General features: G+C 35.5%; 1 protein-coding gene across 1 annotated transcript in view; it reads right to left on the bottom strand.

The window, feature by feature from the left end:
• Positions 1-1,637: 1,637 nt before the first annotated feature.
• The window catches only part of TMOD3 (tropomodulin 3), a 74,476-nt gene continuing 54,269 nt past the window's right edge, over positions 1,638-21,844 (bottom strand). The window contains exons 5-10 of the mRNA XM_037502493.2: positions 21,083-21,175; positions 18,970-19,100; positions 16,824-16,931; positions 13,326-13,469; positions 10,751-10,895; positions 1,638-5,920 (exon numbers count right to left, since the gene is read on the bottom strand). Of these exons, the coding sequence (XP_037358390.1) occupies positions 5,886-5,920; positions 10,751-10,895; positions 13,326-13,469; positions 16,824-16,931; positions 18,970-19,100; positions 21,083-21,175 (656 nt within the window). The 3' untranslated portion in view covers positions 1,638-5,885. The remainder of the gene's footprint in view (positions 5,921-10,750; positions 10,896-13,325; positions 13,470-16,823; positions 16,932-18,969; positions 19,101-21,082; positions 21,176-21,844) is intronic.

Genomic DNA, 21,844 nt, shown 5'->3' with positions numbered 1-21,844 from the left:
GGTACAGCAGCTGGAACACAGAAGATACCTAATATTTATTTATCAAATGACAAACCAACAGTGTTATCTTTGTCAAGTTACTTAACTTCTCTGCAGTCAATTTTCTCAACTCAGGTTTTAGATTTGACTATGGAAATCTGTTGAGTACAAATCAGATGTTTAAAAAAAAAAAGTTAAACAGAAATGACCAAAGAAAAATAGGCCCATCATCTCACCATGCAGAAAATCTGGATTTATATTATATGTCCCTCTCTTTGATACACTTCAAGCCTAATTTCATGGTTGTAAAAGCCATGAAATCCAAAATTAGCATTAGCTCCTGAAAGGAAACTTCAGAGACTCATTTAGAACACTGAGACATTAAGGAAGGCTTACGGTAAGGCTGACTAGTCTTCATATGGGGCTGGCCTTAAAGCTCTGTCTGCAAATAAAATGGGGGCAGGGAGTAGAGGAGTCAGCTTGGGATCTGGGATCTCTAGGCCCTTAATCTTTGCAGGTAGGCAGGCAAGCTTAAGATGTCTGGCCATTTTGAACCCACATGTGGTCAGCCTTCACCACTGTAGGGTATTTAAATGAGCCGGGTGCCACTGAGCTGAGCATGAGGGGGCCCTGTATCCTCACTGCCACATTTCCTGGCACCCACATCTACTTGGATTCATGGGAGCTGGAGTTACCTGACAATTCAAGCACCTGAACCTCCATCTTGCCAAAAGGGACAGGCATCAAGGAAACTCGTACGTGACTGTCAACAGCCATCCTTGGTAGGCCAGCCTACATGAAAGATTAAATGGGAATTTATTTATGCCACTGCATTTCAGAACTCTGAATATGTAACATTAAATTATTTGACACTTATCCGTAAGTGTTATTCATCAAATTCATTAAATATTTTATCGATTTCCTCTTTTGGCTGATAAATATGTGAGAACAGGAGATAGCTTTGCTTTTTATTGTACAAATAGTCTCTCACATCAGGTCCACAACAGACTATCACAAGACCCTGTCTCTAATTATTTGTCATTTCAGTATAATTTTATGCACACATCAGGCTGAGTGTTGGCAAATTAGATTGAACCATATGAAATGACTATTTCATGGGTAAAAATGGCCAAATAATTTTATATGACTTAACTTGGATGGGAGATAAACTAACTCAGGTAAATTTGTAAGATTATCCTTGAAGAGCTAAATAAGCAATGAATTTTAGGACAAAGGAACTAAAGGAATCATGTACTTTTTAAAAATTTCCAAGTCTACAGGATATTTGATAAACCACTGAATTGGTAACTTCTAAATGCCTATATAATACATATTCTTCAAAAGAAATTTCAATGTGCTATTAAGAACTAGGTTTGTAATATTTAAATTCAGTGTTACAAAATTTACTTTTATTTATAAAAATTGAAAAAAATATGAACAGTATTTTGAATAATTTAGCATTAAAATGTATTTAAATTTCTGATTTTACATGACAAAGAATGATGCATTGTTACAAAGGTTTTAAACATACTCAGACCAAACATAAAGGACCAAAAATAATATGTTTCAAATTACAAAAGTTTTTTATTATATGCACATGTATGCATGCAATTATTTTTTCTAATTCTCAAGCAAATAAAAAAAGTTGAAACTTACCAAAACTATATTTCTTTTTGAATGGAAATGAAATTTAAACTCCTAGAAATTGCTGTACATACTCACTAAGAAATACCCAGAATGTGTTCTTATTAATTAAACTTTACTCTCTGAACATATAAATATGGACAAAATTATCTGCAGAAAAAGTTTAGGTCAATCAATTGCTCTACAGGAAATAAAACACACTTGGCAGAAAAAGGAAGAAAACCTCAGACATATATCTGAAGTAGACTCTAAGAGTGTCTAATCATCTTAAAAATATATGAACTTTTTATAACTATGTTAATAAAACATGGCTAGTGGTTATCTCATAGTGCTATAATCTATTTTTACTTAGCCACTAGTGCAGGTGTCTTAAGTAAACATTTTTATATGTCAATAAAGACTTTCTAAAATACTTGGTAGTGGCTTATAGAGCTGAATCATCACGTAGAAAAACCCATACGACATAAGAATGACCAAATTAAAGTATGACTTAAGAAGATAAAAAGCTTTATTGCTGAATACAACTTTTTCAATTTAAATATAGTGAAGTTTCTTTGTTTGGTAAGATAGTCTTATAATGAAAAATATCTAGAACAATAGTGATCAGTGAGAGCTGATGGAGTAAAAACAGTTCTATAGATGTTTAGACCCAACAGCAACAATAGGAGTTGCTTGGGCATATCTACGTGTTTGGTTCTTGTGGGTGCTGTATCGTCCGTCAACAAATGAAATAAATGAAATAAATCATACCAGAAAGACAAATAATCTTTGATCTCATTTATATGAGAATCTGGAAAAAGTGAACTCAAAGAACCAGAGAATAGATTGCTGGTGGCCTGTGGCAGGGGGGTAGAGAAATGGTGAGTGAGAATGGGGTGGAGGGCAAGTGGATGAATATGGATGAATATGCGCAAAAGATACAAAATTCCAGTTTTAAATACAGGATATATAATGTGCAGGATGATAACTATACTTAACAAAACTGAATTATATATTTGAAAGTTGCTAAGAGAACAGATTTTGTAAGTTCTCATCACAAGGAAAAATGAAGTTTTTTTTTAACCATGTGAGGTGAGGAATATTAATTAAACGTATCGGTGGTGACTATTTTGTAGTATACACATGTATGTAACCTTTATCCACTTAAAACTAATAAGCTATATGTCAATTATAACTTAATAAACCTGGAAAAAATATTTTCCAGTGAAGTGGCATTATAATAAAGGAATAAAGTTGTGCAGTACTGAACTAGCCAGAGAATGTAAGCTGCTTAAAAAAAAGCATGATCCTCTGCTGGAAGGTAACAGTAGTTACTGATTTTATAAGGAAATGTCAAGGCAGTCTTAGGGATATAGAAGCAGAAATATAAGATTTTATGAAACACCATGAATCCTTTCATCTTATTTTAATGGCAGCGAAGGTTAAATATAATGTACAATACATCATTAACATTTTTATCAAAACATTTTTTCTTTTATAATTTTTATTATATCAAGGACCCCCCCCCTTAAATGAAAATATGTCAGATACTGTCAATGGAAAACATTTTACAAAGTTCTATTTACATGTAACTTTTCTAGAGTGCATCTAATGCACAAAGCAAGCAAGTGTGTTATTTCATTCAAATAAGAATTAACAATTTAACAACCGAGAAAATTTTTGAAATCTTTCACAATCAACTAATTTAACACCAAATGTTTATTTGGTCTTTTAAATGACAGGCACCCTTAGGAAATGTATTTCACTTATACTTTAGACTTCCACTAGGTTTTTGCTACAGTATTCAGCACCAAAATCCATTTCAATAATATCAATATTAGCAATTTATTTTTAAATACATACTATTTCATATAGACATAATGGAAAAATTAGAACTTCAAACAAATACGAATATCAAAATTTATAAAATGGGCAGTTAAAAAGTTTTTAAAAAACAGCAATCTAGAAATGCGAAAAAAAAAACCCTTTGATTAGACAAACAGGTTAATTGGTTTAATTGGTTAAGACTATAAAACTTAGTCTTAGAAAATCTTTGGCTTAAAAATCAAGACTATTTCAAAATTATAATTTTTTCTATTATCAAATTTTAGAGCAGTCTAGAAATACTGAAAGTTTTTAAAAATCTAAGAGGTACCAGATTTTTAAAGATCAAAGTAAACACCAGTTTTCTCCCTTGTAAAATTACATTTTTAAAAGATTTTCTGTATTTAATCAGATGAATGTTCATCTTTAAAGTTATTTATGAAGAAATCGTTTCTCTAATTATATAATGAACTATATACTGTTGCTTAGAACTGGAATAGTAAAGCAAATACTCAACTTATGCAGATTTTGATAAATAGTAACTGAAAAAATTATTACCCAAAAGTACGATACACAATTCTAGGTAGGGTCCACCTACCTATGTTTGAATTAAAAAAAACAAAAACAAAAACAAACAAACAAACAAAAAAACAACTTGTGGGAGGAAAAGCTAACATTATCATTTTAGTGACTTAGAGAACAGTGCAAGCAAGGAAGCCCTGCTAAAAGTTAAATGGCAGCCTCTATCCAGGCTCCATGTTGACTCCCCATACCCTGTTCGGGCTGTGCAGCCTCTAAAGTCAAGTACAATTCCAAAGTTGTATGTGATAAGAAGGGAGAGGGGGAGTAAACTTGCTAACTTGAACCACCAGCAGCCTATACCTGAAAGGGAATAGTGCAAAGTTAATCCTGGCCCCTTTAAAATACTGAATACTGATTCAAAAAACAGACACACCTCAATTCTCAAGAGGAAAGCTTTCTCCTAAGAAGGCTTATTGCCACAGTACACAAAAAAACCTGCTAAGCCATCAGCTAAACCGTGCAGTCCGAGCCAAAGCAGACATTTTGTAATCTAATTATAATAGGTTTAACAAGTCTTCCCCTTTAGAGATATCCCCCTATAAATAAATGATACAGACATGTCCGAATTTTTGAGAGCAGAATCACTTAGATTCCGGCCCCTGTCTTCGGTAACCGTAAATGCCTCTGCCATATCTCCTGTGCAGAAGCTAACCTGAGACAGGGCAAGAACACATGGCTAGGTCCTCCATGGCAATGTTGGGTCTGGCATCGGTCTTCCTAGCACAGAACACTGTTCAAATGTCCACTTTAACACTGTCAGCATTAGGAAGACTATTTTGGTGATGAGAAATTACTTTTACATAATATGGACTAAAAAAGTATAACAGGAAAGATACAGATAATAAAAATTACATTTATGGGAAACAGCAGTTTTTGTTATTGGTTAGAAAATTTGTAATGGTGATTGCATACTGTTAACACAATTCTGCATTATCATACTTTGAAACAATTTATATGCAAGCCAGTTTCTAACACTTTACAAAAAAACCATTAAGTGACCATTTATACATTCCTCAGACTTGAATTCTAACATGTTTATCTTTGATTCTATGTGCTCAACTGACAGTTGGCTATATGCCTTTTACAGAAAGAGAGTAGTTTTCCTACTCAGATGCTTTTTACTATGAGTGTTCATAAAAATTTAATGATGCCACATTATTAAAATGAAAAACTGTAATAAGTTTAGACATAACTATATATTTAAACAAAGTATGAACCTGGCAAAGCTGATGACTATGTTTAAGAAAAATTAGGTATTGCTGACACATCAGAAGGGTAGTGACCTGGAATGCACAAAACCTTTTGCTCTCTGCTAGAGATCTGCTCTAAACAGATGGTCAGATTTTAAGTCATCTGTTTTAATATTCTGGCATTTTGCTTTTTTTGATAGAAGGAAAAAGCACACTCTTGCCAAGTTCATGTATTCTAAAACATGGAAAAGTTTCCTTGTCATCAAATAAGGAAAGCTTTGAAGTGCCCTCAGCTTAGGAGGAACAACAATAATTCTATTATCACCATTGTCCCTTTTTAATTTAAAAAGATTGGTCCTCAAAATGTTCAAGTTATTTTACATAAATGATTAATGAAACTTTTTTACAAGTGTAATTTTTAACCTCAGACTCATCATAAATCATTTAAACTAAATTAAAAATGATTATAACAAAGTGTAGAAATAATGCTTTAAAATACAAAATATCACCTAATAGTCATTTTATAATTTGAAACTGGTTAACAACTTAAACTAGAAAAAAGAAGCATGTAGTTAAAGAAAATTTCCAGTCTCTTCCCTTCTACCCAGGAAAATTTTACATCTGGTATCACCAACAGGAGTTCTTGGTAACCTTTTGAAGTCTTTTGAAGAGCATGCCTTGGCAGGCTTACTGGTGATCTCCTTCAACTCGTCTCTTGCGAACTATGAGAAACAGAAAAAATATTCAAAATCCCTATTTGTTTGTACAATGTTAACTTCCTTGTAACAAACAACTTTCTGACTGATTCAGTTACAGTTGTACAAAAAAGAAATGTCCCATTCCAGTTCACATGGTCATTAAAAACAATTCACATCCTTCATCATTAGCATTTACCTGGTGAGAACTAAAGGACTTCACAACAAGCACAATGTGTCAAACCTCACCTATGTTTAAAATCTAAAACGGAATGGTAAGCAATCATCTTTGATCACTGTCCCTGTCTTATTTATTTACTGAAAATTTATTAACTCCATTTAAAAAATGATTAATAAATTACTGTGTTAAATTTTGAAATGACATTTAGGCAGCCAGAATTCCAAAGTATGAAAAGTATCTAATTTGCATGCTCTTCTGATTAGACACAACATATTTTCTTAGTCTGTAAAAGAACATACCAAAAACATTTTTGTCATTTTTAAAGGTAAGTGATTTGCTACTGCTCTCCAAATTTTTCTTATTACTGACAAAATGAACTGGTTCAGGGCTCTGAAAAATTAGTAACAAATGCAGAATAATGAAAATCCTAGACTCCAATAAAGTTGTATGGTCACACTGGTTACTATAAATTTTGGCCTCCAAAGTAGACAACTAGTTCTGCTGATAAAGTGAAGAAAAGCACATGTATCTGAGTATCCCCATCCTCCACAATCAGGGGAGCAGAACTGTTAGGCCAGGCTTACTAATAGCAGGACAACTTCAGGATCTTGCTACCTTCACTGTCACCTGTCAGTCACCAGAGTGCAATGGCTGAGCTACCAGTTCAGGATTCCTCAGCATCACAGCCAACTCTTGAGAGAACAAAAAGCAGGCCAGAGCCTGCAAAGTAGCTCTGACACTTTGTAGCTTATTCCTTAGCAAGTTAACTTTTCTGAGACACAACTCATCCTCTATAATGGAATTAATAGTATCTGTAAGTCATGCCAGATAATTAAAGGCACAGCATACTCCTCAGTGCAGAAATGAAAACACAGTGCAGGAGGCCCAGGTCAAGCATCTCTTTAGGAGAAGGAAAGTCATTTAGCAATTACAGCTAGAGGATTTGCATTTATCCACAATGGGTTTTGGTACCCTTTCTATTAAGTTCCTCTTTTTCAATTAGATTGTTAGTTTATAAATTTTATATTCTCTTCTGTTTATGGAAGTAAGTAGGAAAGCAACTGAACTGGCTAACAGAGTAATAAAAAGTCAACGGGTGCACCTGGCCCCCTGGCCTAGCATTGGATGCTCTGTTCTAACAGCTGGCTTCTGTGCTGGCCTGCAATGGAGGAGGCCAGACATTTGGGAGATGCGAGTAAAGGCTTGTCCAGCCTTTGATTGGGTGCTAACTAGAAATTAGAAGTCAGGAAAATTGAAGTATCAAATTCCCATGAAAATTTTATATTTCTCCACATAAGTACACCCCTGACTATATCCTTTTTTTTTTAATCTTGTAGAAGAACTGGGGTGTAAGCCTGAGGTGTGAGGGGTGAGAGGATTCATTGAAAAACATAGTGGGGAGTAGAATAGGTGGATCTACTGAAATACACTGCTATGGGGAGCAGTGGACAAAACAGGAGAGGTCTGCTGTTTCATATGTGGGTTAGCTCCAGGCCACTGCAGTGATAGCAGTGAGATTTAACCCCTAGGACATCAGGGTGTGTTTACTGAAATATTAAGGAAAAATATCAAGAGATTTGAGTCTTCAGATGAAAACTTACTCATGTGTATGGATCTCTGAAAAAATATAAGAAATATCTGACAAACTGGGTAATTCATTAGGGTAATCATTCCCAAGAAAATTTTGAATTACAGCAGGCTTTGGATGTTTCAGATGTCAAAAGGCATGCTATTAAAAAAAAAAAAATCATGCTATAAACAAGATCTATAGGACAGAGTGGAACAAACAAAAGAGGTGTAAAAGTTAATTATGTAGTTAGCTGGTGTTATGAGAGTAATATGAGACTCGAGGTTCAATCAAATATTGCAAATATACCATACAACCTCTGCTGTTACATCTGGGAGACTTCTTAGCTGGAGAGATGGCAAGTAGATAGGAATACTTCAGTGAATAGTTGAGACTTAGAAAATGAGAGAAGGAAAGATGACAAAATCAGAACACCAAAAATGTAACATAGTCCACTGGCAGGGCGAAGAAAAATTATATGCCCAAGAGATTCAGTACAAGTTTCAAGTCTTGTTATTTGATATCCCTTTCTAGTCACTATGTATTAGATTGCATTTAAACAAATGTGGTCTTTAAGCTTGCCCCCTTGATTTATAAGCAGAGATACAAGTGTAAGGCTGAGAAAGTCAAGCAGAAGACTTTGTGAATACAGCTCAGGAGAAGGAGGTGGTGCACAGTTCCATCTCCCTCTCCTCTTTTCTCCCTTGGTGCTGCCTGCTGTCTGCCGGTAGTAATTTCTATTTTATCCGTTAGATGAGAGGCCGCTAATAAGCTTGATCCTGTTAACAATTCTTTGGATCTGGTGTAATTTCTTTCTAAAATATACTCTACTGATTTAAGTTCTCTCAATATACATTATCAGTCAACTGTGAATAAGTCCTAACCTCAATTTCTCTCTATTTCTAGAAGAGTAATAAAAACAGTCCTTTGGAAGTATCATTGCAATCATGCATTTAGGGGCCTATAAAGTCTGCAAATGCCTCCAGAGAAATCTAAGTCTTCTACCATGTAATGTTAGTGTTTTCTACCAGTTCCCCTTTTACACTGCTGATATTGGTTTATTCTGGACCCAACATCCTACTATGAATCTGTCCTCAAAATCTGCAGGCCATCTTTAGTGTTGCTCCAAATTTGAGCTTTTATCCATGTCATTCCAGGAATGTCTTATTTCCACTTCATTATCTGAGACTCACGTCTGCAAATCTAGTTTGGATCAAAATGAGAGAGTATGGGGTGGGAAGTATCAAGAGAGTTACTAGCACAACTGTTTGCTTTCTTTCAGTTCTGCTTTGTGTTAGACCACAAATTCTCACCACAGCCTCTTCATCTTCTATTACACACTGCTATGGACAGCTACTCAACTGCTTAGTGTCAATATAAAGCAGCCTAGGAAACAGTTTTCATCTGCTCCCTCACCTGTATCTGCCAAAATAGCCCTTCTAATACCCAGCACTTCTTATAGGAACCTGGGCAAAGCACCTGCTCCAACAGGCTGGGCAGAAGAGCAGAGCAACTGCTGAGGCCTTGCAAAGGTCAGTATCACTGCTGATATGGGCACTCGCTGTGCTGCTACTGTAGGATAGCAGCTGGTACCACCTGTCTGCTGGGAGGGATGCAGGTGACTGAGATGGAATGGGCTACACATTTCTTGGTGGTATCCTGGGAAAGCTTAAGTAGATAAAGCAGAGAGGATACTTCTTGCTTAACTTTATGGCTATTTAGTTACCAGAAAATTATAACTGGGCAGAATTCAAATTCTAATACTTTCTTTGTATTTACTTAATAAGTCTAATGGGTCAGGCATAGCTTAAGAGAAAGGTAGATTCAACAGATAGACAAGGCTTCTGCTCCAGCTGAGAGTCTGAAAATGGACTATTACAATGAAGTCTACCTAAGTAAAAAACTAACATTTTTAGAGTCAATAATGTAAAAATTCTAAAAACTCAAATCATTGATGAAGTTCGATCAGACTTGAAAAAACACTTCTAAAACGCAAAATTAAATACCTTAAGAAAAAAAAAATAAAAGTAGGAACCAATATTAAAACAATCAGCACAATGTTGCCAACTACATATGGAACCAACAATACACTAAATCACACCAATTTTATCTTTAAAAAAGCAAGAGGCTGAAACCTTTTAGGGGAAACTACAGTCATGAAAGGACACAAAGAATTTGAACTAATCCACTGTGATCTGGATTAAAGGAATGAAGCTGTATTTTATTCCTGCTCAAGAAACCTTTATGAAATACAAACTCAAATATGACTAAAGCTTAAAAGAACTATCACTTTGAAATGTTACTCCTTTTAAGAAACCTTATTTTAATTATTGTGAAATACATCTTTAAAAATATTTGAGTGAACTAACATAAAACTTGAAAGAATAGTCAATTTTTGGTGACATGTAGCAACAAAATTATTAAGATTTATATTCATTTTTATTATTTCTCCCTCAACCCTTTGCCCACAGCATCATACTCTTTAATTCAGCCTTGGCTGGAAAATTTAGTTCAAGCAGAAGCCACAAGCCTCAGCAGTTTAACGAGAACCATGGAAGAACAGGAGGCTCCTGCCTGGGCATGTGCAGTGAGAAGACAAACTGCGCAGGAACAACCGTGTGAGGGAGTCCAGGAAGTACAGCAAATGTTTGCATACCACTAACTCTCAAACTTGGAGTTAAAACTACAATTCTTTTATATTTTGTCATATAAAGTTGAATTTCCATCTAGGCCTGTTTGTTAAAAAGGACAGGTAACTCTCTATAATGTCAAAATCCTTAACAGTTCAAATGGGTGACTTGTAACTGAGAACAAAATATATGTTACAGGAAGCATTTATTATTATAACATTTGTTGTAAAAAACAATTCACTTTAAGATGTAAAATTTGTTTGTTACAGAAAGTTTACTTTATCCGCAACCCAATAATCACAACCTCCCTTAAGTGGAACTCTAGTTCAACCAAAATAAAAAAGGACTAGGCAAATTTTAGAAATGAAGGCCAGGTAATCTGTTAAGATTTGTTTAAAAAAACATAAATAAGTATTTCCCCAAAATATTACCTTAATGACACAATTCAAAAATTTGATTTTATACTGCATTTGTCTTACCTAAGTCGTTGTTTTTGGTGATAGCATTAGCTGCTCTGGTTCGGGGTCCCTGTTGTGTAAACTGATATCCAAACTTAAGGATATTTGTATTTTCCTCAAGCATCTTGGCTATTTCCAATTCTACAGCTGTCCCCAACTGCTGCCTCTGGAATCATTAGAAATAAAGGATAGCATTTACAAATTAGATCAAAATACTTTTCAAGGTAAGTCAAGACTAAGACATGGCAGGCACATGCTTTTAAAATTTTCCCAATTTTTGCAATATATATATTAATACATAATAGAAGCAAAATTTAAAGTTCAATATATGATCATATAGACAAAAATGTATGGATTACCATAACACTTCATATTTAACTAGGATGATTGATTACAATAACTGTAATGATAATAATAACAATGACAATAACAACAGAAGGAAGCAGAAAAATTGGGAACTTCTAGCATCAAGGTAGGAATGGTGGAGCTGCTGTGGAAAACAATTTAGCCACTCCTCAAAAAGTTAAATGGAGAACATAACTTGATTCCACTTCTAGGTCTATACTCATAAGAAATGAAAAATATGATCATATTAAGAACTTGTGCATAAATGTCACAGCAGCATTATATGTACCTTTTAAAAAATAGGTAACAGGTCATTCAACCTTAAAAGGAAATTAAGTACTGATATATGCTACAGTGTAGATGAACCTCCAGACATGTAGTTGAGTAAAAGAAAGCAAACATAAAAAACAAAACAAAACATTGTACAATTACATTTAATGGACTGTCCAAAATAGGTAAATACATAGAGACAGACCCTGGGAGGGTGAATAGGGAGTGACTGCAAATGGGTATGGAGTCTCTTTTCAGGGTGACGAAATGTTCTGGAATTAGTGGTGATTGCTGCACAACTCTATGAATATACTAAAAACCACTTCATTATATACTTTAAAAGAATGGCATGTGACTATCCCCACCCAAAAATTGAAAACATGGGTTAAATAGCATTCTAGTTAAGTTTTAAGATATAATCCTTTTTACTTTCATGGTCTACAAAATTTATTTATTTTGAAGGACTGAGGAAATCATTTACAAATATATTTTTAAATAATTGAAGTAATTTTTTAAGTAAAAAAACTGAAGTATTTCAGTCAAATATATATATTGTTTTAATTAATTATCACTATGAATGGAAACATTTGTAACATGTATATTTCTCTGCCTCTTTAAAGAAAAGTTACCAGGACGTGGGTGACCCCACATTATCACATGGCATCAGCACTGCATTCAGCCATACAGAAGACTACATATGTAGCCTTCTATTTTTTCATTCAACCTATTCATCTACTGGGCCTCCCTGGTGGCATGACAGGTTAAGCGCAGTGCTGTGAGGCTGTCTGCAGCCTCTGCAGTGTGGGTTAGATTCCTGGCTGGCCAGGGAGATTCCCATCTGGCAAGGCAGACCTCTCACGTTTCGCATGCTGCTCCCCTGAGCAGTGTATTTCAGTCAATCTGCCTGTTCTGCTCCCCGCTCTGTATCTGGTGAATTCCCTTACTCTCCTGCACCTCTGGCCTGTACCCCAATTCTCGTATAAATAAATCTTAAAAAAAAAAAACAACTATTCATCTATTACATGTTTGGGGCTGTTACATGCTACAGACACAAAAAGTTTATGATGTGGATCTTTCCAATAAAGAGCTGAAAATTTGAGGATGGACTGCCACCTGTAAGAACTAGTTCAAAATTGCTAGGTGAGAAATTGTTGGTGAGGATGTGGAGACAGGGGAACCTGCATACACTGTTGGTGAGAAGGTATGTTAGTGCAGCCACTATGGAAAACTGTATGGAGATTCCTCAAAAGTTTAAGAATATTACAATGTCATAAGCCAATGTTATCTCAATTGAAAGAAAAATTAAGAATAAACTACCATTTAACCCAGCTATTTTACTTCTGGGTTTTTAATCCAAAGAATACAAAAACACTAATTCAAGAAGGTACATGCACCTTTATGCACAATTCACAATAGCCAAGATATGAAAATAATGATAAGTGCCCATCTACAGATAAATGGATAAAGAAGATATTTTATATACACACAGGAACACTATTCATTTATCATTAAAAAAAGGAAATTTTGCCATTAGTGACAACATAGATGGACCTTGAGTGTTTCATGCTAAGTGAATTAAATCACCACAAGGGAAGGGGGTTGGAGAGTGGGTGAAAGAGTTAGTAAAATGGGTCAACTGTAAGGAGATGAATGGAAACTAGACTTGTGGTGGTGATCAAGAAGCAGTGTATACAGATGTCAGATAAAACCTATATAACGTTATAAAACCAAGTATACTTACAAAAATTATTTTTTAAATAAGCCAGTCATCTAAATTCTCTTAAAATGATTGAAGGAGAGCTGCTTTTATACACTTTCCTACACATTAATATTCTGGATGCCCCACCTTTCACCTGTTCTCAGGCCTCTACCTTACCAAAGGGACCTCAAAAGCATTTTCCCAGCCACCTCCTGAGCCCCCAAGCCTCCCAAAGCAGTGTGGGTTATTGTTTCCTCAAAGTTACTGCTGTAGCACACTGACCTGATTGTCAATCTTGAGCTCTGCCAGGGTTTCATTATCTCTTAAAGCATCAATCAGTGCAAGAACCCCAACTCCTGTAATAAAGTTGGACTCCATATTTAAGCTTTTCAAATTTTTGTTCACTTTCAACATATCTGCAAAAGCCTAGAAATTAAACAGTTAGAGATTAATATTTGACAGCCCCTATTACAGTCCATACATGCCAGAAATGAATACATTAATCAACATAATGCCTTAATTCTTGTTGGATTGTTTTAACTTGAAACACTACTCCACAGGTCTCACATGTATTTATGTGTTCCCTGTCCAAATCTTTGGATTTTTTTTGTTACATGTAATTCCCTGTTGGCAACATTTTTCACTCTTACTCACTTTATGTTCTTTCATTTCTACTTCATATTTCTTTTTCCTGTGTCTTTCAGTTTCTGTTTAGGACTAACTTTATCAATGTCTTTTTAGATAACCTGTCCTGATGCAGCTGGGCTTTGCAAAGTCAAAGTAAGAGGAAATTATAAACTAATTTCAAGGCAGGGAACAAAAGGAATGCCTAAGGCAGAAGGCCAGAAACATTAGATAAATAGACCTGCAAGAATACAATTACTATAGAGAATAAGGGGCTAAGTAAATATTAAACAAGGAAAAGTATGTCTTCAATCTGCTAAAAGGCTATTTCTTTAATCTGCTTTCATTAAATTTCTCTCAGGATATGGTAGTGCCAGGCATTTGACACAGTGCTTAATAAACACCATATAGATTAGTTAACGGAAAACTGCAAGTGACAACATGGGGAAGAGATGAGAGAGAATGAGACAAAGAGGCCGGGAAAAAGATAAAGATAGACAGTGAGAGAGAAGAGGTGGGTGGGAGGAGGAGTATGAGTTTATATAGAACAGCTCAGAGTACTAAAAAAAAAAGTTCAAACTCCAGAAAATATGGGTAAGACTAAACACCAAGTTAAAGAAATGGAAATGGGAGCAAGGATAATAGAACTTGGGTATCTACACATTTTTTATCAGATGACTGGTTATGTGAAATGGAACAGATTCTTTGCATCTACCTGTACATACATGTATTCAATACTACTGAGTGCTTTTTATTTGATAAGTACAGTTCTACATTTAAAAAAATAAAACATACGGGTCTCCCTGGTGGTGCAGGGGTTAAAGACAGCACTGTCAAGCTATCACCAACAACTGCAGCCGGCCAGGGAGCTGACCCACACGGCCCAACAGACCTCTCCTGTCTCACCTGCTGCTCCCTTCAGCATCCTATTTCAGTAGATCTCTCTGTTCTGCTCCCCACTCTGTCTCTTGTGAATCTTCTCAACCCACGCACCTCTGTTCAACACCCCAGTTTTTATATGCATAAATAAAAATAAATCTTTAAAAAAAAAAGGAAAGAGTAAAAGCAGATATGAGATCTAAGTCAGCACTTAGATTTTATTTTTTTAATTTTTTAAAAAGATTTATTTATTTATGCATACAAGAGCTGGGGTACAGGACAGAGATACAGGGGGTTGAGAGGATTCACGAGAGACAGAGCAGGGGCCAGAACAGGCAGATTGACTGAAAGACACTGCTGAGGGGAGCAGCGTGCGAGACAGGAGAGTTCTGCTTCACCATGTGGGTTTCTCTCTGGCCAGCAGGGAATCGAACTCATGCTGCAGAGGCTGTGGATTGCTTCATAGTGCAGTGCTTAACCCCTTGCACCACCAGGGAGGCGCAGCACTTAGATTTTAGATGGTTGTTAGAGTTCCAAGTAAAGCAATTAATTGGTAGCTGGACATGAGTCCAGTTAGCAGAAACAGATAACATACAGCGATGAAACAGAATGAGACCACCCAGCAAAAGAGTGTAGGTAGAGAAAAGAGGCAAAGGAGGATTGGGTCCAGGGCCACGTGAATGCTTAAATGTTGGAGAGATGAGGAGGAACCAGTGCAGGGACCAGAGACGGAATGTCCAGAGAATAAAGGGAGTGAGATCCTCAACACCAAGGAAAGAAAAAGGGTCATACCACAACCAAGTGCAATTTACCCAGGAATGCAAGGTTGACTTAATACATAAAAATTAATCAATGTATTACATCATTTTAATAGAATAAAAGACAGAAACACAAATCAAAACATGAGATACCACCTCACACATGTGAGAATAGCCTATGTCAAAAAGATCAGGAACAAGCGTTGGTGAGGTGTAGAGAAAAAAAAAACAACCTTGGGCCTCCCTGGTGGAGCAGCGGTTGAGTGCTGGGTTGTGAAGCTGCCTGCAGCTTCTGTGGCGCCGGTTTGATCCCCGGCTGCTCCCCGGCCACTGGAGGAGGGTCCCACATGGCACGCAGACCTCTCCTGCCGCCCGCTGCTCCCTTCAGCAGTGTACTTCGGTCCTTCTGCCTGCTCTGCTTCCCACTCTGGCTCTCGTGAATTTTCTCACCCTCCCGCGCTTCTGACTGTACCCAGTGCTTGTATAAATAAATAAATAAATCTTTAAAAAAAGAAAAAAAAAAAAAAACAACAACCTTGTGCACTGCTGGTAGGAATAAAAACTGATAAAAGACAGTAGGGAGATTCCTCAAAAAGTTAAAAATAGATCTATTATATGATCCAGCAATTCTACTTCTGGGTACCTGTCTAAAAAATATAAAACACTAATTCAAAAGATATATGCTTTCTTATGCTCAATGCAGCACTATTTGTAATAGCCAAGATACGGAAACAACCTAAGCGCCTAATGTCAGATGATTTAGTAAAGAAGATGTGGTGTATCTATACACATTGGAATACTACTCAGTTATAAAAAAATGATGAAATCTTGCCATTTATGACAATATGGATAGAACTGTTGGGGATTATGGTAAATGAAGTAAGTTAGAAGGAGAAAAACAAGTACTGGATGATCTCACTCGTAAGTGGAATATAAAGAAACAAAGCAAAGAAACAGATGAAACAACCCCTCGGATTCTGATAGCAGAAGTGAGATTAACTAGGAGGAGAGAAGGGGCCTGATGGATTGTGGTAAAGGATTATTAGTACTTTGGCAGTGGGGAGGGTATGGTGACACACAATGAAGAGATATGACTCTATACTCAAGCAAACATTTCATACCTTAGAACCAAAAACAATGGCCAAAAAACACCTAATCATCTCAACAGATACAGAAAAAGCACTTAACAAAAATATAACCCTATAGATCCAGAAATGGAAACTTCAGGAACTATTAGAAGAATGATATAAATTTTACATGAAAAGACCTCTAAGATATAATTGTTGAGTAAAAACTTAAGTGACAGAACAGCATTTTTGGCATGGCCCCCTTTATGTTTTTATAAATACAAAGCAAGGAAACATAGGAATAAAAATAAAACAGTAGTAAATAATGTATTATCTAAGTTCAATTGCTGCTTAGCAATTGAAAAAAGGGAGTAAACCTATTTATAAAATCACAGTTTAGCCAGCTCTGTAAGTAGTCATAATTTTGATATTATTAATAACAGCTTACTTACAACAGCAACGGGGTCATTGCTCCGGGTAGCTGCAAGACTGAAATGTTTCACATGTGTGTTGGTTTCCAAAGCCTTTGCAAAATCTTTTAGGGTTGGAATTGGGATATTCTTGAAAGACAATAATGCAAAACATTATTAAATTTTAGTTTTCAGAAAATTCTATCCATTAATCAAATATATTCTTACCTTTCTGCATTACTCAGAAGTTATATAAACACACAACAGTCTACAAATGAAAACAATTCAGCCTCCCACAAATCTATTTGACTTCTCCATTATGGTACATTTGGACAAACTGTTGACCTAGGACAGAGTATATCACCATTTCGCCATCGTTCATGTTAAAGAAACTCTCACTGTTCTATCTGTACTTATAAGAAAGAAGTCAACCTTTGCCCATTCAAAACAGATCAACTTTTCTAAAGAAAGATATGAGGGAGTCCTGGTTCCTAAGCAGATGACAAACTATCTCAGTCACTTTAAGTTACAAGATAGTAAGAGAAATTAACTCTACAATATTTGAAATGTAGCAAGATAGAGAAGGTATTAATTTCTTCCTTGAGAACCCAGACATCAACTCTGTGGCCTGGTTTAGTTCATTGCTGCTGACTGAGAGACAGACATGTATCAGGACTGAAATTTTTAAAAATTAAGAAGACTAATGATCAACTAAGGATATTAGCTTTTTCCAAGGCTTTCTCTCCTCTGATGACAGGAATACCCACAGAGATCTTATTCCCTCAGTTCTCGTAATTTTCAGATGCTTCCTCCATACCAAATCAGGTAAGTTATGACATAAAACAAGGAATCTGTAGTGAACTATACAATATAGCAGCGAAAACCCAAGAGACAATTTGAGTTCACTTTTTGGTAATTATTTCTCCAAGAGTTGAATTTCTAATAACCAAGTCAGATTCCAGAAAGCTGACTTTTATGTGCATACCTAAGAGAAATAAAAACATGTTCCCAAGGGGAAAATAATAACAACAACACAAAACAAAAACAAAAAGACAATTATAAATCAGAGACATCCTGAAGGAGAGGAGGCAGGAGAGGGATCGGAGGGAGGAGGAGCACAGAGGACTGAGGTGATGGTGCACAGGTGCCTTGAGGAAGGAAATTCTATGGGGACTACACCTGAGTCAGAGGGAAGCAAACATTATTTAAAAATGAACAATGATGTAAAAATTTTTTAAAAATAATTAATTAAAAAAATGTTCCCACAAAAACCTACATGTGAGTGTGTAAAGTGACTCTAATCATAATTATCCCAAATTGGAAGCAGCCATATGTCTAGCAACTCACAAATGGACAATCCAATTGTAGCATATCCATATAATCAAATACTACTCAATAACACAGAGGAACAAACTCTAGACATGTGTTGCTTATTGATGTTTTGGTCAACGATGTACTGCATATATGACGGTGGTCGCAAAGGCTATGCCTTATAGATGAGGTGTGTAGAAGGCTATTCCACCTAGGTTTGTGTGATATTTGAACAACAAAATCGCCTAACAATGCATTTCTCTGAGTGTACTCCTGTTGTTAAGAGACACATAACTGTCTAGGCACAAGCAGCAACAATTGAGAAATATCTCAAATGCATTATCTTAAGTAAAGGAAGCCGGGCTCAAAAAAGGTTACATACAATACAATCCACTTACATGACATTTACAGAAGGCAAAATGATAGGGAAAGAAAACAGATTAGTGGCTGTCAGGGACTAGAGTTTGAGGCAGAGAATGACAAAAGGGTATGACATGTTCTACATGTACAATGGTAAGATTTGTCAAAACTCATAGACGTACACATTAAAAAGGGAGAGCTTTATTATATATGTTACATCCCAAGAAATGTGATTTAAAAAACAAAACCCAAAGACTAAATGCTCTTAAAAGAAGGCAGTACTTTGGAAGTGAGAGAGATTTATTCTGACAGAATGTGATACTCTTTAGAAAGCAAGTCAGAAAAATACTGTAAAGCTTTAGTTTCGAAAATATGAGGGAGTCTGTATTAGTACTGTTAGAGGCAAAACTTTACCTTTAAGCAGAAAGAACTAGACTGTATCAAAATTACCCAGCTGTCATCCTAAATCTAACCTACTCAAAGCAATTCAAAATGTTTTGTTTGCTACCATGCCTACCTTTATATTATTCAAATTAACTTCAACAAGACGAACATCATTTTCTTTAATTCTCTTTAAACTCTCTTCAACGTTAGTTGGATTTGGTGGCTCATCAAATACTGGGAGAATCTTTTCACCTTTTACCACATCTACAGTAACAAATGAAAAGAACAAGAGTTTCATAGGTTGATACTTCTACACTGGATACATATATTAACTTGGTAAGACACACATACACACTCTCAAGAGAACTAACTTAAAAGTTTCTTCTCTACATTTCCAAAAAGATCCTTAATTGTTGACACTATTTAAAACAATGAAGTAAAACTGTATTGAATATAAATGCCAGACATAATTCAATATTTAATTTGTTTTCCAAAGTATCAACCTTTAAAAAAGAGTATTTTCACTGCTTCGGTGTATAGGATCTGTTTACTAAAATATATTTGATAACACATATTTGATGATCCCATTTATTGTTGAAGACAAAGTTTTAGTAAGATAAAATTTAACTGCTCTTCACATGTTAAGATTTGACTAGCAATTAATGTGACATCTGTAAGAATCACAGACTTGAAGAAATACAGCATCACTATGGAGAGTAAGGTGATGGCAGGACACAGTATATCTTACTCCCATGGAGGACACTACACAATGGCAATCGGCGGAGGACTCTCTAATAATAAGAATAGGGATAGGGAATGGTAAGACAGAGGGAGAATACATGCACAAAAGAGCTACTGAGATAATAATCACCACCTAGGAAGCATTCTTTTTATAAAAAAAAAAAAAAATACATATTTATTTATTTATTTATTTATGCATACAAGCATTGGCATGTAAGGGCCTCCCTAGTGGCACAAGAGTTAAAGTCTCAGCACTGTCAAGCTATCACCAGCCGCTGCAGCATGAGTTCGATCCCTGGCTAGACCTCTCCTGTCTCCTCTCCCTCAGCAGTGTGTTTCAGTGGATCCTCCTGTTCTGCTCCCCACTCTGTCTCTGGTGAATCCTTGCACCTGGCGAGATAGGAGAGCGCTGCTGTGCCATATGTGGCTTACTTCCCTGGCCGGGGATAGAACTCAGGCAGTACCGGTGATAGCTCTGAGACTTAACCCTTAGGCCACTAGGGAGGCCTTACCAGCATTCTTACCAACAGATGAACAGAACTGAACCTGATCACACCTCTAGAACTAACAATTTATAGAAACATGAGAGAGAAAAAAAATCAATATGACACCATGAGACTGCAATCAGTCAAATACAGAATGTAGAAAATTCTACCCAACAAACCACCCAGTTTCTTCAAGAAACAACTGGAATGAACAAAGAGGGAAAGAGGAGTCATGGATAACTATTATAAAATGAACATAAATAAATAAAATGAACATGGATAACTATTATAAAATGAACTAAAAAGACAGATAACCAGATGCAAAGTGTGGCCCTTAACTGGATCCTGATTTGAACAAATAGGGAAAGGATGTTTTTGAGATAACAGTGTAAATCTGTAGATGAACTGGATAGTAATGGTATGCAGCTATGTTAAAAGAAATACTTATTTGTGAAAGACACTTTCAGAAATGTTTATAGGTGGGTGACGTAATACCAAATGAACAGAATTTAAAACAGTCCAGGAAAAAAAGTGGAAAGGGTAGGGAGGGATGATGGATGAAACAAGCTGGCAAAATGTTGAAAATAGCTGAAGCTCGATGGTGGGTATATTTTATTATGTATGCTATGAACATCTCTACACTAATAAGTAAAAAATAAATATAGAAAAGGGCTAAATTACAGAACATTCATTAAATAGAACATTAAGTTGCAGATTTCTTGAAAATCATTCACACTGAAAATAAAATATCAACGTAAAGCAAGTTGACCAGCTTTTATACTGCTTATTATTAGTATTATTAAATGAGGTAACAGTAACAGTGGTTCCTATTACATTAGTTGACATATCTAGCAGACAGTAGTTAACATTTTATTTCCAGCGGCTTTCAATGTCAACAACTGCAATCAAGTTTCAAATACATATACATATCATTTGGCATGTATAAAATGAACTTGATACAAGAAGATAGCAAAACATATTCAGAAAGGATTAAAATTCACAAAGCATGTAAGTACTTACTTGAAAAATGTTCTTGGTCCACACCATTACTACTACTTCCCACTATACTACAGAACTGTGAATTCGTTATTAAATTGTGCATCCCAAGAATAGCTATAAATATAGAAAAAAGAAATTATTTTATTTTCATCATTTTAAACAAAGAATTAATTTTACAACCAAAAATTTGAGACAATACGGCTTATTCATTCAATAAATTCTAAGAGTACCTGTTCCCTTCAAATACTAAACACATACGAACATACACAGCATTCAGAAGAGATCAACTTAGGTATTTTCTTGAGGATATGTGAAGATGTGAATATCCTCTGAACATTTTCCTTCTCAATTATACACATACTTTGCAGCCAAAAAAAAAAAAAAACCAAGGAGAGTGATTTAAAAATCACCTAAATCTCTTTCTCATCAACACTCTTATTATTTCCCTCCACTTTTTGAAGTTAGATTCCCCCCATATTTCTGAATTCAAACACACAGTTGGAGTCAGCTTAAACCTAAATATAAATCTACGCTTAGCGCCCTCTGGTGGTTAAGAGAGAAAATCAAAATGCTCAGTCTTGCTGTGAGATGAAACGTGGGTTTTCAACTTAATCTTTGCTATTTTTACATTTGTTAACACTCAAATTCATATGTTAGCTAAGAGTAGAATACTAAAAGTGTATCTGAGTTCTCATATATAAGATTAAAATAACTTCCCTCAAAAGATGACACTTAGGAAATAATTTATTGATGTTTTTGATTCCCTCTTGCACAAATAAAGAA

The sequence above is a fragment of the Talpa occidentalis genome, unplaced genomic scaffold, assembly GCF_014898055.3.
Source record: "Talpa occidentalis isolate TD23 unplaced genomic scaffold, MPIMG_talOcc4v2.1 talOcc4.11, whole genome shotgun sequence".
NCBI lineage: Eukaryota > Metazoa > Chordata > Mammalia > Eulipotyphla > Talpidae > Talpa > Talpa occidentalis.
Note: the sequence above shows the minus strand (reverse complement) of the source record. Positions and strands in the feature narration are given on the sequence as shown.